The sequence below is a fragment of the Nycticebus coucang genome, chromosome 3 (genome assembly GCF_027406575.1).
Source record: "Nycticebus coucang isolate mNycCou1 chromosome 3, mNycCou1.pri, whole genome shotgun sequence".
NCBI lineage: Eukaryota > Metazoa > Chordata > Mammalia > Primates > Lorisidae > Nycticebus > Nycticebus coucang.
The window spans coordinates 142729238-142756049 of record NC_069782.1 but is presented as its reverse complement, the minus strand read 5'-3'; the positions used below and the strand labels follow the sequence as shown (position 1 = coordinate 142756049).

General features: G+C 44.0%; 1 protein-coding gene across 3 annotated transcripts in view; it reads right to left on the bottom strand.

The window, feature by feature from the left end:
* Positions 1 to 821: 821 nt before the first annotated feature.
* Positions 822 to 26812, bottom strand: part of CASP7 (caspase 7) — a 42211-nt gene continuing 16220 nt past the window's right edge. For all 3 annotated transcript variants that reach the window (XM_053584962.1, XM_053584961.1, XM_053584960.1), the window contains exons 3-7: positions 9601 to 9737; positions 9020 to 9148; positions 6364 to 6539; positions 5887 to 6016; positions 822 to 2532 (exon numbers count right to left, since the gene is read on the bottom strand). In XM_053584962.1, coding sequence (XP_053440937.1) covers positions 2306 to 2532; positions 5887 to 6016; positions 6364 to 6539; positions 9020 to 9148; positions 9601 to 9737 — 799 coding nt within the window. In that variant the 3' untranslated portion in view covers positions 822 to 2305. The remainder of the gene's footprint in view (positions 2533 to 5886; positions 6017 to 6363; positions 6540 to 9019; positions 9149 to 9600; positions 9738 to 26812) is intronic.

Below are 26812 nucleotides of genomic sequence, written 5' to 3'. Positions count from 1 at the left end.
AACTTGGGTCTGCAACAGCAGTGCGAACTGGGAATGTGTATTTAACAGGCCTGAGTGCTCCTTTAGGATAACTTATCATCAGAACTTTATAAAATAAAAGGACTGCAAAGTTTAAGAATGTCAGTGTGACTGAAAACCTACCAACTTGGGGTAGGATTTCTGATCTTGATAAACAAAGACCCTTAACAGCGATTTTACCTCTCTGATCTAAGACAGTATTTGTTATTTATAACCTATAACTTCCCAGAGAACTAAGAAAAAATTAACACTGATTCTTGGGATCATTTCTTGCCCTTTCATGAAGCTTACAAGTCAGATACGTAGAGGGCTACAGTTTTTATTTCAAATTGCAATGCACTTAGCCACGTTCATTTCGATGATAGGGACCTTTAATAGGATAACTTATTTTCCAAAGAACAGCCTGTGAATTCTGGGAATAGTAAGGTAGATGCCTGTTGATTCTTAATTCATGTTGTCTACTCAAATTCTGAATATTTTAGATGGCAGGAAACCAGGTACAAGTCTAATAAAGGGCTCTAATTTAGCTTCCTTATTTGCAAGAAGATTATTTTTATACTAGCTGATTTTGCTGCTACACTAATAAATGGCAGCCCAACGCAAACATTTTTATAAATTGATTAACCCTTTGTGTGAAAAGTCTCAGCTTCCCAAGTGATTATTTTATAAGCATACCAGCTTTAAAAAGTTATGTGTTACATTTTGTGTGATGGCAAGTCAGGAGGACCATTTTTATAGTGTTTTCTTATTTCCTTACCACCATAAGCAACTCTAAAAGGAAATCAAACCAGGCTAATTAGGAATTAGGCAATCACATTTTAATCAATAAATACGAACATTTCGTTAACCAGTTATCAGGCAGAAAAAAGAATGGTACTTTATCAAATATTTAAAAGATAACACTACCTTGAAAACACAAGTGCCAAAAATCTTTACCCATAAACTCTTCCCCACTGATAGAATCAGAGGTAACAAAAATTTTATTCAGAATAAGATCTGAAATCATCTACAAAGTTCCAGATATATTTGAAAGCTGAAACAGATTATTCTGCACATACGTAGATTGTCTGACAACCCAACAAATAAATGGTTGAATGGATGAACTGTCGAACATCAGGGAACATACTCACTTACATTCACATTATGGGCAAGGCTCACATCCATTTCTTTTTTCTCCCCCACCTCACTGTCCCTTGCTCTGCTCTGTACCAAGCAAATCACTCTTCCAAGGGCTAGGTGGTTTCCAGGTAGGGCTGGAATGGTAAGAAGACTTGAGGGCAGGAGAGGCGGGGCCAGGGTATTTCTCCATATCTGACTCAGACCTGGTCTTGCCTCTCTCTCAGGCAATGGCTTTGTCCGTGCAATGGCTCCATTTCCCGCAATCCCCCAGTGGTCCTCGCTCTCACCAGGCAGGTCCCACCATGCTTCTAGATCCTCCGATGATCTGAGTTTTTAGACTTAGGAAACCATGCCTCTTGCCATATTCTCAGAGCCTTAGTTGTGCTAACAAATTCTTGCTATTTGGCTTCTTTTATAATCTATATAAGTCAATTTCTTGTATTAAATTATCTCTATTCGCCAGGCACAGTGGCTCACACCTGTAACTCCAGGACTTTGGGTGGCCAAGAAAGGAGGATGGCTTGAGTCTAGGAGTTTGAGACCAGCCTGGGTAACAAAAGTGAGACCCCGTCTCTGTAAAAATAAAATAAACATTCCCTCTATTGAAATACTTAAAACAGTTTCTATTTTCCAGATTGATATATATGAATCATTAGATTTTTTTTCTCCTCTAACGTATGTGAGAATTTCTGCATGAGAATCTGCCCTAAGCCAATAAAAAAATCACTCAAGTCACACTCAATACCCACTTTCTACAATATACGCCAATATTGGCTGTTTTCTGTCAAACACTGGGATTGTCTTTGCCAAGTGCAAATCCAACTCTGACTCTACCAGCGTCACCACCAATTACAGCGGACAAAGCCAACAGTCTCCTCCAGAGGTCACTTTTGTCGCATGTACTAAGTGCAATAACAAAGTGAAAGAAATACAAAGAGAAAATTAACCCTAAGGGGAAATTACAAAGTCATCCAATGAATAACATTGTAAAAAAAGTCTCTGAAAATTCAGAGAACATAACAGAAAGTTTCTTCCCTGTATAATCAATAAATTGTCCTGAAATTAAAATCCTGTGGAGTTTCCAGATATTTTAAGAGCATTAAAAAACATCTGATCCATCAACAAATGACCCATAGCTTCTGAACTAGAACGCACCCAGGAACGGTTACTAAGAGAAGTAGAGTTCTTTGGTAAGCATGGAGACCACACACGGGATCTGCTTCTTTTCATGGAAACGTGGATCATCCGACTGAGACTCGAAGTGCCGGGCCACCCTGTGGTTCACCCTGGTGAGGATCTGCATGATCTCCAGGTCTTTCCCGTGCTCCTCCAGGATGGAGCAGAGGGCCTGCACAAACCAGGAGCCTCTTCCTGGGCTTCTCCAAGAGTAATAGCCTTCCATAGGAGAGAAAGGAGAAGGTCAGATCCGCCAATTCGGCTACCTGCTCCACTCACCCATCTCAACGAGCTTTCAGTGTTTGGGGCGTTGGCACCTGCTTTTCGGAAATTACTTCACTCTACTCTGCACACAGGTCACCGATGAGAATTATGCTGGTGTGCTCAGGGAGCAAACATCTTTGATTTAGAGGGGTGCATGAAGACGCTCAAAAATTCTGGAACATAGCATCACACAGGGCGAGGGGGCTCTCCTGCACTGGATCTGATGGAGGTGCCTGCATGATGCGTATGAGATACACGAGCGTGAGACCAATCTGCACATGAAGACTCGCAACAGACATGCTGGAGGACTGCTCCTAGCTTGGGAACTCCTCACGATCCTCTTAGGGTCGGTGCTCCTATCTAATCCAGCCTAGAGAGGGCATCTAGAGGGAGCCTCGGAGAATTGTGAGATGAGTTTCTGCTGCTGGGGACAGAGATCTACAGTTGGATCCTACTAAAGAAATCCAGAGGCAAGAGGTAGCTAAGCACCCACTTGCTGAGGGGTAGAGCCAGGAGGGCCCGCTGGCCTGGGAAAGCCCCCACCATGAGGGCAGGGATGTGCTTTTCTCATGGACCACATGTGGTCTATGGGAGAGGAAGCTGGCTCTTGGGCTGCCCTGGGTCCTGTCTAAAAGTCCTGTTCAAAGGCCAAGGAGATCTCAGCAGAAAGAGAATGCACATGTGCCCTGGAAGATGCCAGGGAGTTGGGGAAGGAATTCCAGTGCCTGACCTGGAAGAGAGCAGGGCCAAGGAAACACTGGAACTTGAAAGCCCCCAGTTTCAATCATCTGACCGGTCTGGAGCACCAGAGGTTGATGACTGTGACACGCATGTCTCCTGACCCCACCCATTTCCTCTAATATTTGACCCCGAAAGAATGTAGAAAAAGGATATGGCAAGTGGGAGAAGAGGTGAGAAAGCTGAAGGATGAAGGCCCCTGAGCTCCCTGGCCCTGTAGCAGGGCTGATCTGGAATTGGGAGAAATCGAAAGGCAACTCAGGTTTGAGGATTTTAGTTATTATCTCAGACTGGACATCCCGGTTAAAGTATTGTAACTATTTGTGACTTTAGAAAGTGACCACAATACTATCTCATATCCTAGTATGAGGAGCAAAGCTGTGAACCTGCTGGAGTTTTCATCCAGGGCAAAGAAAGATTCTACCTCACAGTGTGAGACAAAATAAAGTTGCATCTGGTTTACACGATGAGCTTGATGAGAACTGTGTGATCATCGTCACCATTTCTAACAGTTATGTAATCAATGTGCAATAAACGGAAATAACCCGTTTGTGTACAGTGACTAAGTGCACTCAGAATTCTTTTTTTTTTTTTTTGTAGAGACAGAGTCTCACTTTATAGCCCTCGGTAGAGTGCTGTGGCCTCACACAGCTCACAGCAACCTCCAACTCCTGGGCTTCAGCGATTCTGTTGCCTCAGCCTCCCGAGTAGCTGGGACTACAGGCGCCCGCCACAACGTCCGGCTATGCACTCAGAATTCTTTCTTGCAGAAGGCTTGAGCACAATGGTCTTAGTGTCTTGACAATGTGTTTCATTTGTGTGTCTGGGGGGCACCTAGGTTAATTCACTCAGTTTAATACCCTGGTGAGACTGGGTACTCTGGGGTCATACCCTTGAACCTGACCTATCAGGTCTCAAAGGTAACTATTCCAAAAGGCAAGTGTCATCCTCTGACTCCCTGGGTGAAGTTCAGGCTGCTTAGCACACAGCCAGAGCCCACTTCAACAAGGTCCCTTGCCTACCTCTGTGGGTTTGACCCTGTCTCACCCTGTGTTATGGACTGAACTGTGTCCCCGCCCCCAAGATTCATTTCTTGAAGCCTCACCCCATAAGATGACTGTGTTTGGACATAGAGACTTTATGGAGATAATGAAATGAGGTCACAAGGGTGGCGTCCTTGTAAGGATTGGTGTCCTTATAAGAAGAGATACCAGAGAGCTCGTTTATATTCTTTCTTTCCCTATCCCCTTCCTGTGAGGATATAGCAAAGTGACCATTTTCAGCCACAAAGGGAGTCCTCCCCAGAAACCAAATTGGCCAGCACCTTGGACTTCCCAGCCTCCATAACTTAAAGAACTAAACTGCTGTTGTTTAAACCACCCCGTCTAGAGTATATTGTTACAGCAGCCCGGTAGATTGACACATCTGTGATCAAGCCTTGAGTTTTACTAAATGCATTGGGCTGCTTACCCTCAGCACTCTGTCTAGCAAGCCATCCTTCTCTTAGCCCTGTTGTTTGCATTTTGGGGACTCACTTACACGAGCCCAATTTTAGGATGATCTCTCTCACCTACCTCTCTAGCAGAGTTTACCCTGAACTATCCTTAAAACTGTGAAGTTCTTATTCTCACAATTCTCATCTATAGATCCTGTCAGAGCTTGTTTTTCAAACCCAATCAACCTATTTTTTATAACCAAAATCTTTGCCCCAGGCACTTGACCATGGGGAAAATTCTAACTTAGTGAAATTTTGCTCAAAACAAAGGAAGGACTCTCATTGAACAGATTCAGTCACACACAGTGTGATCTCTCTTCAACAAGCAGGCTTGCTCATTATGGCATTTTCTGGTATCTGTGTATAGGTTGCAAAGTAAGGGAGGCCTGGTTTGAGCCATAGCTCTTTTGTACACCAAAATCTGATCTTTGGCACATCAACTAAGCTCACCCAAGCTTACTTTTGTTTTCATCAATAAAATCAGGACAGTAATAATCATCAATAAAAACAAGACATTAATAATAACTTTTCTAACTACATACACAAGTATCATAAAGATGATAGGAGAAAAAAGGACAAGAAAAACATTCTAAATTATAAAGCATTACAGAAATGTATGTTACAATTACCAACAAATGAGATAATTAGCTTTCCTGGACAGAAAAGAGAATACATCCCTGTTGTAGGCAGAATAATAACCTGCGAATATGTTACCGTAGGTGCAAAAGACTTTGCAGATGTGGTTAAGATTATAGGACTAAAATAGGGAGATGACCCTGGATTATCCAGTGGGCCCAGTCTAATAACAGGAATCCTTTCCCAGCTGTGGTCAGAAAGGGAGTGATGTGACGGCAGAAGAGGAGTCAGAGAGATGCAAGGAAGGGGCTGCAAGCCAAGGGACACGGGAGGTTTGGACATCCTGGGCAAAGTCCAGGAAATGGAATTCTAACCTCCAGTCCTACAAGATAAAAGCTGCTGGGTTTACAGTAATAAATGAAGTGGTAGGAAACTAAGATACTCCCCGAGTCTGCATGGTGAAATGGGCTGCTGTGCTCAGGAGACAATGGACTTGATACCTGGAACTGTGGAGTAAGCGAAGAGAAAGTCGGCTTCCACTGGGATCTTGTATCGGGGATTAGCATCTGTGTCGTTGATGGGCCCGGAGTCGGCTTGGATGCCATCATCCAGCTCTGTCCCCCGACAAGCCTAAATGTCAAAGCAGAGACCGCTCCATGGGGTTGGGCACAGACATGTGCACTGTTCACTGTAGCATCCCAGTGCCAAGAACCATGCCTGGCATACCTGGAGCTCAACCATCACACAGTGAACTGACATACAAGTGCATGTTGTGTCGAATTACGAGGCAAACAAATGTGCTGCAAGGTCTTAAAGAAAACTTCATAACTTGTGAGCCAGTGCAAATACATATGCCAACCATTCAGACAGAAAAACATAACCCCCATTTGTATACCCCAACGGAAACAACAACTCCATCCCCATCACCGTGCAAGCGCTTCACATCTTCAATTATATTGGCTTTGAAAAGGAATTACCTGAATGAAGAAGAGTTTGGGTTTCTCTAAAAGGGTTTTGCATCTATCCCCCCTGAAATGGGCTGTCAAATCCTTTATTGGGGTCACACCATCTTTTCCATAAATTAGATTTTCTTCTCCATGGCTTAACAGGATGCAGGCAAAGCAGGCTGAATTTGAGTGGTCCTCTTCAGAAGCTACAAACAATGTGAACAAGAGTTAAGACACAAGTCCTGTGGATAACCTGGCAGCTGCCACTGCCAGAGAGGACAAGGGAGAAGACCGGGCTCTTCTCAAAAAGGAGTGGACTTTATGTGGACTGTCCTCTGAAAAAAATGAGGACCAGCAGGGAGAAGTCAAGGAGAAGGAAAATTCAATCTGAAAGCAGCTTGGGGATGCCTCGTGAGGAAGTGAGCCCTGAGTGCCCCAAGTGTTCCAGCCACCACCGGTGGCCGAGTTTTGGGGTGCTGAAGGGCACAGCCACGCAGTTGGCCAGTTCTGTGACATCGGGCATGTTACCTAACCATTTGTGCATTGGTTTCCTCGCCTGTAAGGTATATCCATTAAATGAAGTACCATTTGTAAAGCAGGCCACATAATAAGCATCGTGCAAGTATTTGTTAACGAATATAAAATAGTATACTAATTGAAATAAGCCAGTCACAAAAGGACAAATACTGTAGACTCCACTTTCAGGAGGTACCCTGAGTAGTGAAGTTCACAGAGGGAAAGTAGAGTGGTGGTTGCCAGGGGTTGGCGGGGCGTGGGATGGTGGGGGAGGAAATAGGGAGTTAGTGTTTAGTAGATGCAGAGTTTCAGTTATAGGAGATGAAAAGAACTCTGGAGACGGACGGTAGTGATGATGACACAGCGGGAATGTACTCAGCGCCACTGACCCACACACAGGCAGTGACAGTGGTAGATCTTATGTGTGTTTTACTACAATTGGGAAAACAGACAGAAAGAAAAAGAAATGCAAGATTGGCTGTTCATTTAGGATACTGAAGAGAGAAATCAGGAACCACGTAGCCAGTGGGCCCGGCTTCCACTCAGTTAAGGTTCTGTGATACTAACTAGCTAACAGACATAGCCTTCCTTCTCCATGATCTACTATGGAGGAAGAATCATATTTAGAATTTCTTGAGCACCTACTATGTGCAGACACTGGTGTAGGTACTTTATCTAAGTTATCCTTAGCCTCTATAAGGACCTACCCATGTGAAAGGTATACAGGCCTCATTTATCTTTATTTCACTGATAAAAATGCAATCTTGGAAAGATTTCGTAGCGTTGCCCAGAGGTAGCCACAACCTGATGAAGTCTTGGAGTCAAGGTTCAAGCCTAGGATGCTGCAAAGCCCGCTGCCTCTGGTCCCAAACAGCCCAAGGGTGGTCCTCTCACTCTAATCATCAAGACACTGCTGCATCAGTCTGCTTGATTTTTGTATTAGTTTCAGTAATAGAGGTAAAAGGTGATGGTGATGAAAGCTGGAATTCTTAGGTTATTTTAAGATCAGATGAGTTAGGACAGTCAGAAGATGAGAATTTTGTCCTCACTGGAAGTGATTACACATACAGTCAAGAAAAACAACTGCTTTATTGTTTTGATAAGGTAATAAACACAAATTCTGATTGCGACATGCTCTGGGTGTGGGTGGAATGATTCACCCAAGAGAACAGAAACTACAATTGGGACAAGTCCCTATGCTTATATAGGCCATTATACTTCTCCAATCTTGACTCTGTCTCCGGTCATGACCTTTGTTTCAGGAAAGCAAAAATAAATCAGGAAGACACAGGTGCCTGGCCTGGGTCGCCCAGCTGTTAGAAGTTGGACCAGACCCAAAACGTGGACTCTTGATTTCTTGTCTGCTCTATACAATGACCTACTAGGGTATAAAAGGTTAGCTTGTCAGACTGATGTTTGAAGAAATTAGGAAAAGATGCCTACGTTAAAGAAAATAAAGAGAGAGTGTGGTCTTTTTCTTATTTAGTTGCGTAGGTAAGAAAGCAGCAGTGATTTGAGCTGTGTTCCTCTCCTCTGCCTATGGGCCTTTTTCTAATGAATGAAGAAGAGATATTACTTTCAAACAACTGCCCTAAATGCCAGAGTAGCCTGCGGCATCCATTAGAGAGGGTGTTGCAGCAGGAAATACATTTGTCCTGGACTTGGAAGAGGCTGTGGATTTCGATTCTGCTCCTACTAATTACACCTTCAGTTTGTCTTATCCTCTCTGAAGTTCCAGCCTCACATTGTATAAAATGGTCATAACAACATTTTTTTGGCCAACACCGTGGGGGCTGTGTTAAAGGTATGACAAAAAATATTAAAGAAATAATTCTGTGAACACACCACATAAAAAAAGTAGTTCTCACGTACACGGGGCTTATTACTGTCTGTCTGCCAACAGGGAAAAGTTCCTTTCCAAGAATTAGCCTTTTGAATATGTGACCATTCTACATATACAGAACCTATTTCTCCTGCTGGAATTTAAGCTGATTTCATCTTCTTACAGCAGGACAGAAGTTTCTGAGAGACCTGCCTACCCTAGGGCAGGTACGGACCAGGGCAGGAGGGAGGCAGGCTTCTCAGGCTGAAGTCATCCTCCTGAGACTGGCCAGCAGGGCCCTGCTCCTCTTTGGGGCAGGAAGAAGGCAGAGGAGTGGTAAAGGCTCACCTTGCTTAAGCAGATCTTGCATCTTGGCACAAGAGCAGTCATTATAGACGACCACGTCAAAACCCAGGCTCTGGAAGCACTTGTAAAGGGCCTCCGCATCTTTGTCTGTCCCGTTTCGGACCGCCATGCCTGTGGGAATCAAACCGGGGCCCACCGCTGAGCAATCCCTAGCTGAACACCACGTGAGGGTGTCCCCAGGCCAGGGGAGGGAGTACTTAAACTTGAATTCAAGGTCACAATTTGAATGAAAATCAGAAGCAAATTCAAAGGAGAGGCTACTGACTCAGTCTGCCCATGGTGGGGGAGCTTCCTCAGGGGAGCTTCCCGCTCTGGTCAAAGCCAAACAGCTCCCCTTCGCTTCTCAGCCCTTCTCTTCAAGTCCCATTTCAGCTAACACAGAAGGCCGGACCTGAGACCCTGAAGGGTCTCCATTTCCCTGCATCCCTTCCCCACTGAACATTCACATTCCTCCTTCAGAGGCACAGGCTGTCTGTCGCAGTAAGTGCATTTTTCTGATGAATATCTGCTCCAAATCAGAGAAGCAAGGGAACAGGAAAGGCCAGGCTCGCCCCCACACCCACCTGTCACCTTATCGAAGTTCTTGTTATTTATGATGATGCACCTGCCCACCTTCGCAAAGTTCATGTTATACTGATAGGTAGGTACTCGGTCCCGTATGGTCTTGACTGACTGTCCTGTGACATTTTTCTTCTTCTTACTGGGGAAATACAAAGCCAAGGAGGGGTTATGTTAGAAGTTTAGACAGTAATACCTCTTGACTTCACAGCCCATGAGAGGGGGGTGCCCAAGAAAGCCCTCATGTCTTTGAGGGAAAGAACTAGGTAGACAAATAGTTGTTTCATTCCAAAAAGCTCCCATGTCTTTGAGGGAAAACTGGGTAGACAGACAGCTGTTTCACTATCCTACCCTGTTTCCCCCAAAATAAGACAGTGTCTTATTTTAAGGTGTGCTCCCAAAGATGCGCTAGGTCTTATTTTCAGGGGATGTCTTATCTTTCCTGTAAGTAGGCCTTATTTTCGGAGGATGTCTTATTTTCAGGGAAACAGGGTATTTAAGTGGAACAATAGGGTCCTCCGGGAAATCTTGTTAAATGCCAGAGAAATGCAAATTAAAATCACCATGTGATATCAGTACACATTCACCAGAATGGCTACAATGTCAAAGAAACCAAGTGTTCAGCAATTACCACACACAGCTGGTGGGAGCCCACTCCGCACATCCATTGTGGAAAATTGGTCCAGTCTCCCGAGTGTACACATATCCTAGGACGATGCGACTTCCCTGGGAAAGGCACACATGTGCACCAAAGACAGCTCCACACACCGTTCACAGCCGTGCTATCTAGTAACAACTCAAACAGGAAATCATCCATACATCCAAATGTAATCAAGTGAGTGTTCACATAATGAAACACTACATGATAATGAGAATGAGTAAGCCATGACCCTGGGAAGGAACATGAATAAAACTCACAAAACAGCACTAAGAACCAACCTACAAAGGCACCTCTGGAGCTAAAATAAACTAATAGCTGCAGGAGAGGTCTGGAAATGGTTTTCCCGATGGTAGGAACAGCAGGGACCAGAAGGAACATATAAACTTTCTTGAGTGTGGGTCATATTTTATTTCCCAGTATGGGTGCTGTTTGCGTGTGTGTGTTCATCAGATGAGGACTTTTCTATGTCAATTAAAAAGAAAGCAATTAAGAGAAAGCAGGTTCCTTCCAGTCTCCAGACAAGTGGCGGGCCAGTTTGCCAAAAGTGTGGCAGGTGGTGGCAATGGGGCACCACTGAGGGTGCAGAAGAACACACGTCCAGGGAGAGCGGGAAGCCGTGCGGTGGCCGTCCACTCCAGCATGCGCTCTGGGATGGAAGAGATTTGTATCTGTTCTGAAATGAAAACCATTCACTTCCCAACATCCAGAACAATGCCCAGCACATAGGTTGCTCAATAAATACTTGCTACATGAGTGAGCAAATGGAGTCTTACCCTTCCTCTTGTAGATATGGACAGAGGTCCACAGGGAGGTGGGGATTGTCCCAAGCAACCCGGCTAGTAATGGGCAGGTCACGGGGGGGAACCCTGGGCCCTGGAGTGGGGGTTAGAAAGATCTACCTGGCCTTCCTTCTCCCACAGCTCCCAGCTAACTGACAAACATGGAGCCAGGGGTGTTTCACTCGAGTTTCTGTGGCTTCTTCTTGGTTTGGTTTTCTTATCATCTCCGACTTTCCCTTTTGCTACCTCCTCCCTTTCTCCCAATTACACATTAGCTTTGTAGGTCTGACCTTGATATTCCTTACTGGTATTTCTCCACTTCAACATGACTTTATCCTCCACTTTTCTAAGGTCAAATTTCTTCCATGATGCCATTTTTTAATTCTTTGGAGATGAGAGACTTATCTTAGCTAGAGTGCCATGGTGTCATCATAGCTCACTGCAACGTCAAACTCCTGAGCTCAAATGATCCTCCTCTCTCGGTCTCCTGAATAGCTGGGACTACAGGCACATGTCACCATGCCTGACTCGTTTTTCTGGTTTGTGTTGAGATGGCGTCTCAGGCTGGTCTTGAATTCCTGGCCTCAAGTAATCTTCCCACCTCAGCTTCCCAAAGTGCTGGGATGACAGGTGTGAGCCACCACGCATGTCCCCCTGATTCCATTTTCTAAAGAGAAATATCCCAAGTCTGCCTCCTTGCCCTCCCTGGGCTCCTTCCCCCCTTTGTGTGTTCTGTCAGGTTTTCTCCAAACTTCCCCTGAGAGTCAGCCTGAAAGAGTGCTGGACTTGCGGTCGGTCAGAGCTCTGTGTCCCTCCACCGAGTCACTGCCATGCCCTCTGCAGAGAGCCAACTTCCTCTCCTATAAAATGCAGCCCCCTGCAGGCAGGAGGTGAAGCCTCTGGAGCATGTCACAAAATCAGAGGGGAGATGTGGTGGGAGCAGGTACTTCCCATGACTTCTTCCCCTTGGAGGACATGAATATCAGCACAGTGACCTTCTGCGGCATTCAAGGACACAGCACACAGGCAAGGGTAAGACCTATGTCCTCACCTGCCACCCTGGTTAATGACCCCTATTGACAGTATCCTCTGTTCAGGTCAAAACACGTGCGGACAGCCTTTCACAGACACAAAACCTCTGATCTTCAACAGACGCCTCAGAGGTAGGTAGCGGGGTATAATCTTAGCCACTTCGCAGGCGATAATAACAATATTTGTCAATGCTCACGTTGGCCCTGGTTCTTGTTAAAACTCTCATCTGCATTTTCTCACTGAATCCTAACAGCAAGTCAAAAAGGGAGGCAGATGTCATCATAACCCCCTTTAAGGGGGCTCAGGGCATTACATGATGGGCTCAGGTCTATGAGCGGGCACAGAAGGTCCCAATACAGCCAGTTGGCCCTCAGAGGTTGTCCTCTTGTTCCCTGGCCAAGAATGATCTCTAGATGAAAACAGCAGGTTATGGGTTTCTGAGTGAACTCAAACTGTGGTAGCTCCCGTGTCCCAAAGAGGTCACCCCATGTTCCTGGCCCCAGGACTGACGAGGCAGTGTCCAGGTGATCCTCCAGGGGAAGTTCACTCAGCAACCTGTCCTGGGAAGTCTCACAGAAAACACCTGAATGTGCCAGCCTCCCAGGCTGGGTCAGCAGCTGAGTCAGGAAAAACAAAGGTGCACTGGCCACCCAAACTCTTGCCCAGTGATTTTCAACTAGTGTGTCATGGCACATTAGCATGTTATGAGAGGATCTTAGGTGTGCCACGAAAATTTTTAAAGCTCATTAATTAAATCATTTTTGAAAGAAGTTCAAAGCACAATAATTATATTCTTTTTTTTACTCTTTTTTTTGATCAACATAATTTAAGTGTGCCACTTAATTTATGTGGAAGTTTAACTACAGGTTCAAGTGTGCCGTGAGATTTTTAAAAAGCTTGAAACCCACTGCTCTAGCCTTAGAGTTCCAGTTTTCTCACTGGTAAAAATGGGTGTAGTTATCACTGTCAGGATCCAATGGCATGAGATTGTGTGTGAAGGTACTTTGAGATCGACAGCATTCAAGATAAATACAGTGTAAGTACGTAGCTTTTCCTTATTAGAACCTGCCACCTATGGGCCAAGAGCTATGGAATCCCTGTCTGTTCGCACAGCCATGCTGATTTTGTACAGATAAGAAAGTTCAAGTTTAGAACTGGGATGTGAGTCTCAATGATCCAGACCCACAGTGTGTGTGTTCTCTAAACAAACACTGTCTTTGATATTAAAATCCAGGCCAGGACTTACTCCTTTTCCAGGTTACTTCTGGGGAAGTCAGAATGTCATCTGTGACCTTTCTTAAACTGGGTCTCCCAATCCAGTTAACTGCTTCAGAGCGGGTTTCATCCAGCCTTTTCTGCAACCCATGAGAAAATACCAGGATGGAATAAAAGAATAGAAAACTGAAGAGGTAAAGTACGGATTGTCACACACCGACTGTGTAATTATTGCACATCGACTGTAAGATTTCTTGATCCTATAGTTAATTGAAGGTCATTCAAAGACCCAAAGAGTAGCATTAAGCCTGGCAGGCCGGAGGTCACAGTTTATGCACACAAATGCTCCCAGGGACACATGTCTGTCTCCTCTGATATGGCTCTCTACGACAACTTCCAAGTAAGCACCAAAATGGGTGTTGTTTTCAAATTGCCATTAACTCATCCTCAGTGATGAGCAAAACAAAACCAGCAAGTATCTTTTGTAAGAAAAACAGGTTTAAGTTATGTGAAAAATAAAAGAATTTTGCCTCTATCAGAATAGAATTTGGAAAATTAAATGGTTAAAAAAAAAAAAAGAACACAGGAGGGAAATAAAGATAGGCACGCTGTAAAGAAAACACTGTCCATGGTCATGAAAAGTACCTGAAATTTGAATATGAAATATGATTCTTATCCCTGGCAAATATCTCAAAAGGGTAGTACCTAGCCTGCCCCTACATTGAACTCTTATTTTTCAAAATGAACTTAATATCTGCTGCCTCCTTCTGGATTCGAGTCAGTCAATATTAATTTTCCCTTTTAACCAAAATAGCTCACCTAGGCCGCCCCTAAATTGAACTCTATTTTTCAAAATAAGCTTAATATCTGCTTCCTTTTTCTGTATTTGAGTCGGTCAATATTAATTTTTCCTTCTAACCAAAATAGTTTTTTGTTAAACCCAGGTCTTCCAGACCACAGATGTGCATTAGAGAGAGATTATCATCCATTTTCATCGAATCCGTCTTCCTAAAAAGAGCTGGCCTTAAGAAAACTCCATCTGCCTAGAGGGTGCAAACCCTGATGATCAGCTTAAAGCATGTAACCGGAAAGAGACTTATAAAAGGTGGAAATGACTGTCGAGAAGGCATCAGCGAGAAAGTACCAGGATAAAAGGAAGGAAGGGGAACAAAAGTCTACTGCATACAGATATATCTTGCAAGAATGAGAGTCCAAGAGGTTAGTCTGTCACCAAGAGCTGTGATGTTTGGGCACTTCCTTTCTGGATCATCTCCCTCTCACCCCCATTTCCCTTGGAGTGAGAGTCACCATGTTAGGAGAAAGTGATTTCCTGTCCCACCAGCTGACCCTATAGCTATCACTGATTGGTCCAGGGGTACCTGATCCCTAGGCTGGGCCAATCAGCCCTCTTCCCTGGGAATTTGAGAACTGTAATCGAAAGAAAGGGTCAGTCTCCGTCAAGGTGGTTAAAATGATAGTTGTTGGTGGTCATGTTTCACCATGTGGCCTGAGGAGCCAAGACAATAGACTGACAAAGTGGAGGCAGAACAAAGCCAATGGATGAGAGAAATGCGGGAATAGAGGAGCAGAGTGGGGCATGTTGAGCCCAAGATTCCTGAAGCCTGAGCCCAACATCGCCATATAAAACCCTTGCAGGGTACCCCATGGAACTCTGACCTTCCCTGCTGGCCATCTGGCCCTGGCCCTGGTGTGGTGCTGCCCTGCACAGGCTTGGACCTGCTCTGACTGCTCCTGGAGGCTACGGGGTGTGGCAGGACCCAGGCAAGCCAGGTCAGGCTCACACCCTGCTGAGCTGGCAGCATGCAAGGGCCTCCTGTCTCTGCACAAGACAATTTAGTGCACTGAGCATCTCGCTGCTGGAAGGCTCAAGCCACATCATCTCCTGACCTGACGTCCACCATGGCCTTTGAACTGGCCTCTCTCCAAATTAAGCTTTGAAATGAATAAAATCAATAAACCAAATCACATTCATTCTCTGCTCAGAGCCATCCAGTGGTCTCCCCATGTGCTGGGAAGGAACTCCAGGGTCCTGCCTACAGCCCACAGGGCCTACATGAATTACAGCTCCTCATCTCTTCCCAACTCTTTCTTTCCCTGCCTCATTCCACTTCAGAAAACCTCAAACTTGTCCAGCTTGTGGCTGCCTCAGGGCCTTTGCTCCTGCTCATCCCTCTGCCTGGGCTTCTCACAGCTCCAGAAGGCCCAAGTTCCCCTGCTTTAATTCACTTCGAACTCTGCTGCCACCTCCACACCCTGTCAACACCTTCCAACCCCACCAAGCAGTCATTCTCTGTGTCCTATCCCTGTTTTAACTTTTAAATCGCACCTCATCACCTGGCCCCAAACTACAGAGCTACTGTCAACTCCTGCAAGAGTGTAAACTCCATGCAGGCAGGACCCGGATTCGTTCACTGCTGTTCTTCCAACTTCTAGAACAGTGCCTCATATGTGATACTCAAAAACATTTTGTGAACAGTGAAGCGAAGGCATGTTTTGTGCTAAAGGAGCGTCACAGGCCCAGGCCCTGGACAGCCCCCAGTTGAAGCAGGTGCAGACTGGCCTAAACAGAGCTGCTGCCTGGGCTGTGGCACAGGGCATTTCAGAGGCAGAGAGAAGCGCACACTGGGCTCTGCACTTGCAGTCTGCCAACTGATGTTAACAGGCTGCTGCAGAGATATTAATTAGCCACAGACCCAGGCTCCAAGATCACAGGTAGGAAGGGAACTGATTTCTGAGAGGGAACTAAGTCAGGGCAGCCCAAGCTGCTGATGCTGCAGGAGCACTGGATGATGGTTTTGCCTGAGTATTTCTTTTGAGTGGGAGATCTAATGCTACTTGAAAATGTTTCTGGATGGTTATTCAGCCATTTAAAAAAATGGAGATTTTGCAGCATTTGTATTAACCTGGATGGAGGTGGAACACATTATTCTTAGTGAAGCATCACAAGAATGGGGAAGCATGAATCCTATGTATTCAACTTTGATATGAGGACAGTTAATGACAATTAATGACATGGTGGAGCATGGGGGAAGGAGACAGCAGACAGAGAGAGAAGGAGGGAGTGGGTGAGGGAAAAGAAAAGAAAAAAAATAAAGAAAAGAAAATAGTGACTAATTCTCACATAAATCGGATTTAATTTTGACCACAGTACATTACTTGAACGTTAATTTTTAATTCAACTTGTTAATATGTTGTTTAGGACATTGCATCCTCATTCATAAGTGAAATATGTTTGTAATTTCCCTTTACAATAATATATTTTTTCCAGTTTTAATATTGGGTGTATCCAGATGAAGTAGAATGATTTTGAAGTATTTCTTCTTTTTCTATTGTCTGTAAGATTTGGCATGATCTGTTTTTTGAAATTATCTTTTGTTTTTATTTATAAACATTGTTTGAGACTTTGGGAAAAAAATAATAAGAAGTTAACTAATGACTCCATACTGCTATGATAGACATACTCTTATCTGATGATGTGAATGTTACTTTCTTTTGCATTATTATTATTATTGCTCAATATTTCGTTGCAGCAATCATCTGATTTCTTTTCTGAATGTATTTATCTTCATTCATTCTTTACAAGGTTTTTGTTTCTAGTCCTTATCTTAAACAGTTATTAAATTTTAAGCCTTTTTAATTTTGTGAAAGACAAAAAAAGAAAGAAAATGTTTCTGGATGCACAGGTTCTCTTCCCTTATTTTCTGTGACTCTTGATTCCATTTTCAACCCTTAACAGCACACCTCAATTAAAAGAGCCCTGTGTTGCCAGGCACAGGGGCTCTTACCTGTAATCCCAGCACTCTGGGAGGCCAAGGCAGGTAGATTGCTTGAGTTCAGGAGTTTGAAACCAGCCTGAGCAAGAGCAAGATCCTGTCTCTACTAAAAATAGAAAAATTAGCTGGGCATTGTATTGAGCACTTGGGAGGGTAAAACAAGAGGATTGCCTGAATCCAAGACTTTGAGGTTCCTGTGAGCTATGCCATGGAACTCTAGCCAGGGCACAGTGTGGCTCTGTCTCAAAAAAATAAATAAAAAAAAAAGAGCCATGTGCAGACATAAGTTTATTCAATTAATCTGTCACTTTAGGGCAGGTATAAAGTGCTAGTTCATTCTCCACTCCCTGGCTGAACCACAAAGAGGGCTAATCAAAAATCACATAGCATTGTGAACAAGAATGAGGAAGCTCTCTGGGACTTCTAAATAAAATAAACTAATAAGATATTTTAGATTTGTCCACATGCACAAGAGGAAACACTCAAAGGATGGTATGGTTGATAAATCTGTGGATTCTGGGGCTGGACTGCCTGGGTTTGAAATGAATCCCTGCTCTACTACACAGCTGTGTGATCACAGACAAGTTGCTTAACCTCTCTGTGCTTCATGTCCTCATTTGTGAACGATGCCATCTACCCCAGAGCTTGTAAACAAGTTTATATTCACAAAGCACTTGGTGTGTGGCTTACAGTTAGTGGTAAATAAACATCATGAGCAACGCTGATGTTCTTCTTGGCAATTATTACAAGTGGTTACTTGTGTCTTGGGGGCTGAGAGTAGCAGAAGAAGCAAGAGTGGGAAGAATAATTTTGGCTGCAAATCTTCTTTATTATATGCAAACAAGTTAATTATTTAAAGCACTAAACCAAAATTTACCACTTCATAGTTAAAAGTGACTCGCTGCAAATGGATTTCTAGATCCAGCGTATTTTGAAGATTACTGGATTCATACTTTCTGGCTCTGTACACACCCCATTTTTCTGTTTTCCACTGTGACTTTACCCTTTTCCTTGGCTTTTTAAGTGTCTTACGGTGCTGTGTGCCAACAATAATAAATACCGTTTGGATCACTTACTGCTTTACATATATTATCCCATTTAATCTTTACAACAGTTCTGTGAGGCATTAACTCCATTTCATAGAGGTTAAATCGGCTTGCCTGAAATCACATAGCTAGAAAGGGGCAGGGCTCGGATTTATTCTGAGACCTAACACCAAGTCTCCTATGCCAGAGTCTCTCACGTCTGTTAAAATTCAGATTCCTGGGCCTTGCCGTAAGCCCTAGAGAATGGGAGTTGGAGGCCAGGCCTGGGTGCTTTTCTGGAGACGCTCAGACCCTTTAAAGTTTGAGGGCCACCCACATGAGCGTGTCTGCCCATTGCATCCCACTGGCCCTCTTGGCTCTGACATTTGATTGCAGTCTTTCATTTCGTTTCAAACTCCTCAGCTATTCCCAGAGCCCAGGGGAGCAGAGATTTCTCCCCTCCCCCGCCCATTCCCATGCAGTGTGCAGTTCACACACCTATTCACTCTGCCACACACAAAACGCCCCTCCATGTGGGCCTGGTCTTTTGGCTCCTTGGCTTTAGGCTAAAGCTGGAACCTGAAAAGCCTCAGGAAGCAGGGCCTTCTGGAAGGTGCCCCTGGGCAGCAATGCTGGCGTATTTAGGGTAAAGGATGGAATTTAGACTCTTGGTGAAACCTGCAAGGTCTCCCAGCACTGACAGCTGAGCTAAACCTTAAACTGAAATTAACCACCAAAATGCTTCCAGGAAATGTCAACTGCAGTTATGTCTTCCTTAGCCTCTCCTTTGGAGTTCCCAGGACAGCCTTGGTGTGAGCAGGAACACACCCGGCTGGATGGGGTATGCTTTGTGATCTAGGTCCTAGCAGAGAGTAGAATTACCTTCTGTTTAGAAACCAGCTGCTAAAGCCAAGCAGATCACCGGATAAACAACTAAGATTGGACAGAAGAAAGGGCCTTTGGGGCTCCAGAGAGACTGTGCTAATTAATTAGCCGACTGCAGAAAGAAGGCATTGGTCCACAGCTCAGCTCAGCAGGTCCTCCAAAGGTTGGGGAAACCAGGGAGGGAGTACGAAGGGAAATAAGAAGCTTTCAAAGATCCAGATTAGAAAATTCTTCAGCTGGCAGTCACCCTGAAAGATAAGACTTTCTAAAAGAGGCTGTTTTTCTTGCTCCAGGTTCCTAGGACTTTTCAGCCCAGGAAGTTTGTTCCAAGTCCGGATCAATAAACGTAAGTCTTTCTCCCAAAGCTGAAGAACAGTACAAATGGTGGAAGAACCACTTTAGATTATTTCTTAAGTCACCAAAACAAATATCATCCACTTTTTTACAGGTCTGTGCTTTGCAAAGTGAATTAAAGACAAAGCAAATAAAACTGGCCAGGGTTATTTTTTCAGCCAGATTCGATCACTTCCCATTCTATCCAACCTGCCTTTTTCTTTTTCTCCTCCCTTTGATAATCCTTTGCTGATACACCTCGCTTTATTTTGGCTCTTTTTATATTCTGAAGACTTTTGCCAAGATTACTTTGCTGAGAAGGAACACAGGATTGTTGCTTGGGAACTTGCCATTAAGTGCAAAGTCCGTGATAAACCAGGCTGGTGAATTAAAAATTCTAAATCCTCTTAAAAGCTTGTGTGTTCCACAATTAATTGCTGATTAAAAAAAAATAAATCTGGCCACTAAATCTCTGTGCTTAGGGCCAGACAAACAAGATCACAACAAACTACGATATCCTCACTTAGAATGATTTATTAAGGGCACTTAAGTGTGCGCTAAATTGCAACAGGAAATTAATTAACAGAGCAGGCTGAACATGATGCTTCCTAATCATCCTTAGTGATCCTAGGTATTACACTTCCTCACCTAAGTGGGCAAGTCCATTATCTTCATTGCCCAGACATACCCACATAGGCGTACAACTATGTACACAGATAATGTAGGAACACAGATAATGCCAGCATCAACTATCTGGTAGGAACTAGATTATCCTAATTTCTCAGGAAGAGCCATTTCATACCATGTCAGATTTCATAGTGAGGGGCCAACTCGGTGATTTTCACCACAACAAAGCCAAGAGTCAAAGAAATGACAACCAAACTCTGATGGTTATTTACATAAAAAGATCTCCTTGAAAAGCCGACAGCAACTCAGACCAGAAAACAGTATGAGATAAAAATATTCTGTGCACTTTACAATGAAGTGAAAAACCTTAGAAAGCATACGACGGATTTTTACAATCCACTCGGGGTGCAAATATAATTTTCCCCACCACTGGAGTGGATAAGTACAGGTTTTATCCTCTTAGAGATCCCCTAGGCTGCTCGAAACATGAATTATGCCTTTCTATATTTAGAAGGGAATATAAGCATTCAAACCCACTCCTGTTTATTTTCTAAAGCTCCTCCATGAATAGGCTTCCCAATGGCCCTATCTGCTTACAGATATTCATCAGCATGAAAGTAAACACACCACCAGGCTTCCACCTCCCCAGGGCTGTTTCATTCGGAACTAGAGCTCTGGTTTTCGTAGCTGCTTTGTCTAAATACTTTTGAGATGATTCATTCATGGTTTCAACATTTCAACAGAGGGCATCCCCACAGTCCTAACATACCAAGGCACAGAGCAAGGCAGAGAGGGGAAGAAAGAGGGCAGAGGCAGTACCTCGTATCCCCGTCCGAAGGCGGCCCCCTCTGCATCAAAACTAGGCTTCGCCCCGAGACAACCGGAAGTGAGTTTCCTTCTTCTCTGTAATAATAAAAACTCAACATGCTTGGAGCTCAGCAGGGGACAGAAGACTGGCACAGGCCACCTGCCCTGAAGGCCTGTGCTTGAATCAGCAGTGAACTGCACGCTGGAGTTTTCCATAGGACCATTCAAACTCAGGCTGGGAAGGTCACACTGGCCTCCCCCTGCTCTGCTGACGGGCAGAAATGCCCCGGCTCCCCATTGTCGCATCCCCACACTGCCTGGGACGGGTCCGTATGGAAAAAAGCAATGAGCATAGGGTCCACAGGGAAAAAAATGAACTTTCACAACACGCAGTGAGGAGCACAATATTTAAGAGTGGAAAAATTGGAAATGACTAAGCAAAAGATGGAATACCAACAGCATAAAATAACACGCAACTTCTCAAAGTTGATGAGTGTGGTCAACCCACCTAAACAACAAATCTACCAAAGGACGCCAAACAGCACACACCCAGGAATAATAAAATATGTGAAATCATGTGTAAGTAAATGGAGAAAAGTAGGAAATGAGTTTGTGGTGAATCTAACAGTTCAGGTCCATTAGGTTGTCTTCTCCTTATAAAGGAACTCACAACAATAATACCAGTAACAGGAGACGTGTGGCGGCACCCCAAGCCCTTTAGTTTTGAAATGAAGCATATAAACATTTTTCAAGGGTCTTGCATAAAGTGAGTGATCCTGGAGTCAGTACACTGCCCTGTCTGAAACCTCCAAATGCAACAAGGAAAAGGTGGACCCACAAACCCCAAAACACTAATTAAGCAAGCTGCCCTGCAATGCTTTTCTTCCCTTATTGGTTCAGGGTCACAGTCAAGGAAAGGTTCACACTTGATGAAGTGAGCTTACAACACCTGCTACCTTGGGCAAACCTCCAGATCGGATCATCTGCCATCCTCGGGTCTGTGAACAAGACAGAAAATCGGCTCTGTGTAGTTTTCTCTGAAACTCAGTTTGCAAAAATACATGAACACGGAAGGGGAAAAAAACTGTTCCAAATAGGCGAAGAAGAAGAATAGATCCCATCCCCCCCCCAACTTATCAACTTTGTTTTCCTCTTCTCCCTAAAAGAAAGGGGGACAATAAAACTGACAATAAAAATGGACAAAGGACTTAAAAAAAAAATCAACCAGGGGAAATAAAGGGCTGAACTGTCTTTAAATAGCCTAATAGACTCAGTGGGAGGTGCAATGGCACATCTGTATTACCATGCAGGTTCGAGCATTTAAAACAACTGATATACCTCAGGCCTCATCCTTACAAAACTGTTTTGCCCATCTTTTTCGCCTTCAGCTAAGCAGCGTACAAGCTCACCATCACAGATCCTTGACAGGCAAAAACCCAGCAAGCTCAGGGTTTGAACGTGTAATGCCCTACATGCCCATACATTTCTTGCTTGCGACCCCATGTTAACATGAGAAGCAAATGGTTATATTTTCACTGTACTTTTCTATTAACCAGACTTAATTTTTCTAAGCAAACAGTTTTATATTTTTATCACTATGGAAACATGGTTATTTACCTCCCTTCTTTCCTTTTCACCTTGATTTTTCCCTTCTAGGACACCGGTAGCCTAACCTAATGGGAGGGACCCTCCACACGCAGAACTCCCAGAGTCTGTGAGTTGTAGTGGCGCCTGCTCTGTGCTCCTGAAACGTGTGCTTGTTCCTCTTTCTGGGGGAGTCCATTGCTAGCCCTGTTGGAACAGCTGTCTGTGTCCCATCCCTCAGCTGGAGTAAAAGAGAAAGGGAGCAATTTACATGAAGAATTAAATGTCCTGCCCCACTTGGGTGGAAGAAAAAAGCCCACTCTGTTGGTGGATTAATGTGGTTGAACAGCTAACACCACCACAGTTGTGAGCAACACTTTGGGAGGTGGAGAAAGCCTGGACCCCAAGTTAGGCCAGAGTCTTGGCCGTGGTCCTGCTGGGTGACTGCCCTTTACCTCTTTGGTCTTACTTTCTTGGATCATAATGAAAGGAATTAGATGAATGATCTTTCAAGGGGTCTTTCAGTTTTCACATTAGGGCTCTATAATTTCATCCTCATCAGGTATATTCAGGTAATTGAGGATGTTGGCAGTTATTTTAATTCTCTGATAATCCTGGGGATACAATTAATATCCACATTACACAGATGACGAAAGTGAGGCTGTCACGGTCTTGTGACTTGCTACAGTCCCCCAACAAGTAAGCAGGAGACAGGGCCAGGATCTGAACCCAGGGTGTCCTAGTTGATCCTACGCTGCTAGTGCTTTATGAGGTCTTATCACTGCTTCCCACGTGGTATGCACCTTTAGTACTCTCCACAGGCAAATTTGGGAGCTAGGCATCCAATCTTCTGCAGAGGAAACTAAGGGCTTCCTTTATGGAAAAGTAAATGCCCTGGGTAATTTTAATGTTTGTATTTTTTTTTAGAAGGCCCAGACCTGGCTTCTTTCAATCAATAAATGTCAGAGCACAGCTTTTGCTTAATTTGGAACAAGATAAGGTCTGCTTTCTTTGTTCCTGTCTCAGATTCCAAAGCATTGCTACCCCTGATACATTCACCACCACCCCATATCTCTCCAAACAAAAAGGCGTGCGGCCTTGATCTTCCTCGTAATTCCACAAATAACACATTTTTAAAAAATAGGGACCTGCTTACACATAATACTCACTGGCACAGCCAGGAGGGAGAATTGTAACCAAGTGGCATCCATTTATTAACCACTCTCCAGGGGGACGAAGGCTGGAAAACAAAGATGATGCCAAGGAGGAGGCTCATGTGATGGAGCCAGTGCCTCATAAATAGGAAGTTTATTGAATATTGAGAATGAGCCTTTTCTCCTGCCCTCTTCCACTGGTGACCAGAAAGATAAACAAACAAGAGGACACGAGAGGCTCCATGAGAGGCTCCATCGGTCCCTGGGGAAATCTGAGACTGTGTGAAACGTCTGCTACTTTGTTTTATGTTTTCTTGAATTCTGACCTTGAGAAGAGCTCAGAAAGGAGCTTCTGAGGTCTCAGGTTCCTAGACAAGTACATCTTCTAGGCTGACAGCCAGGCCTCGGTCTTAGACCTACAATGCCTTACAGGGCCTATGCCATGAAGACCAAACTCACCCTGTCCAGGGCTTCCACTCATTGTCCCAGACTGAAGCTGCATTAGTGGCCTGGCCAGACCATCATTTCCACACTGGCCCCGAGGCTCTGCCAGTGCCCCGGTACCCTCATTGCCTTTTTCTGCCAACTCGAGTCCCAACTCCTCTAGCCCTCCTATCTCCCACCCCAACCTCTCCCAGCTTCTTCAATTGCATCCTACAATTCAGCAGTTAGTTATTATTTTTTGTAGCTATGCCTAAGCATTTTATAAAAACTTGACTTTATATCTAAGGCAAGGACCACATGGTTAACTTGGAGGGCAGGTCACCTGTACTAGGTGCTTGCGGGGGTCCTTTCCATCAAAAGAGCCCTTTTCCAGTGCACGGATGACCCTAGACTGTGTTCTACAGACTATGGTACATAATGAATGGAGACTACCCCCATCTTGATTTCCTCTAAATATTTTTTTAAAAACAAGAATATTTTACTGATTCTATAGCTATCTTAAAATATTTTTCCTTTGTGCTTTTCTTTGTTTTCCAAATGTTCTTCAATAATCAAAAAAATGAGAAAAACATCTTGGTATATTTGTTTAATAAAAGTGAATTAAAGAACAGTTTGGACTCGTCAGGGCCCAAGGAATGGAAATAAAACGATGCTGTCCTGCCATCTAGCGGCAGTGACACAGAAGAGCCAGGACAGGTCTGAGAGCTTAGAATTACAGGAGGCTCCTGGCTTTGAGGGGAACAGGGACTCCTTTCTGTGTCCCACAGTCCTTGAGGCCTCCAGAGTAGGACAGGTGGGCAGAGTGGTCTTCCATTAGAGACTTGCAGGGATTGCCACCGCCTCCTCTCCTTCCTACCTGGCAGCGGTTCTGAGCACCCTGGGAGAAGGTAGCAGGACATGGGGTGGGGACAAGGGGCCTGCCATCAGCTGCAAGGAGCCAGCAACGCTCCCACACATTGCACCCCCTTTTCTCTGATAGTGGGGTACACAGTGCCCCTGAAACTACACAGGGAACCACAAGGTATTTACCGCCTATTTGATAATATGAAGCTTGATGTCAACATTTGTCATGCCATAAAAAAGGAATGGAGATCATGTAGGCTTATTTACCTTTCCAAAGGACTTAAAGGATAAAAATCACACCACAATCACATCTATTTTTGCAAAATAAAGGTTCTGTTTAGACAGAGGGCTTCCAGCAGGGTACTCAACGACTTTCCAAGGGATGTAGATAAAATTTTATAGGAATAATTGACCAGATTCTCAACTTCCATTTATATTTTCTTCTAAACTAAACCGAGACCCCCATCTTCCTTCTCCTGTTCTCCCATCTCCCACTGTATAAAAGAAGTACACACCTGCTCACCCACCCTGAACCTTACTGCCAGGGTATCAGGAGCGCTCAGTAAACAAGTAAAGGAGACTCACTGTCTGTGAGTCTCCTTGAATCAGGCACTGTGGTGGGGCTTCCAGCTTATTTATGATATGGGCGAAGTACAGCTTTAGAAAAGGGGGTACCTGGGAGTACAGTTGGCTCTTTCAAATTCAATTAAAGGCGTATCTCAGGATACTGTGGGTTTAGTTCCAGATCATCACAAAAAAGGGACATCACAATACTTGAAATTTTTGGTTTCTCAGTCATGCAAGTTATGTTTATACATACTGTATCTATCGAGTATGCAACAGCATTGCCTTTAAAAAACACTTATCCTAATTTGGAAATACATTATTGCTCAAAAAATACTAAGGATCCTCTGAGCCTTTAGCAACTTGTAATCTTTTTGCTGGTGGAGGGACTTACCTCAATGTTGATGACTGTTGAATAATTAGGAGTGGCTGTGGCATTTCTCAAAATGAGATAACAATGAAATTTGCTGCACTGATTAACCCTTCCTCTCACAAAAGGTTGCTGTGGAGCAAGAGATACTGTTTGATTGTATTTTATCCACAGCAGAACTTCTTCCAGAACTGGCGTCCATCCTCTCAAGCTCTGCCTGTCACTAGTTTATCAACTAAGTTTACTTAATATTTTAAATCCTTTGTTGTCATTTCAAAAATATTCATAGCATCTTCACCAAGAGTAGATTCCATTTCAAAAAACCATTTATCTGCTTATCTGCAGAAGCAGTTCCTCGTCTGTTCAAGTTCTATCAGATTGCAACGATTTAGCCACATCTTGGGTCTCCGCTGCTCATTCTAGTTCTCTTACTATTTCCACCACATCTGTAGTTCCTGCACTGAAGTCTTGAACCTCTCAAAGTCATCCATGAGGGTTGGAATCAACTTCTTCCAAACTTCTGTTGATGTTGATATTTTGACCTCTTCCCATGAGTTACAAATGTTCTTAAAGCCAGTTTGAATGGCGCATCATTTCATCATTTCCAGGTTTTCAATCTACTTTGCTCTAAATCCATCAGCAGAATCACTATCTATGGCAAATGTAACATTATAAAATACATTGCTTAAAGAATAAGACCTGAAAGTTGAAATTACTACTTGATCCATGGGCTGCAGAATGGATATTGTTGTTAAAAGACACACCAAATAATTTAATTTCCTTGTTCATCTCCCTCAGAGGTCTTGGGTGACCAGTTAGGTACATTGTCAATGAACAGTAATATTTTGAAAGGAATCTTTTTTTCTGAGCGGTAGGTCTCAACAGTGCACTTAAAATATTCAGCAAACCCAACTGTAAAGAGATGTGCTGTCATCCAGGCTTTATTGTTCCATTTATGGAGTACAGGCAGAGTAGATTTAGTGTAAGTCTTAAGGGCCCAAGGATTTTCAGAATGGTAAGTGAATATTGGCTTCAATGGAAAGTCCCCAGCTGCATTAGCCCCTAACAAGAGCATTGGCCTGTCCTTTAAAGTTTTGAAG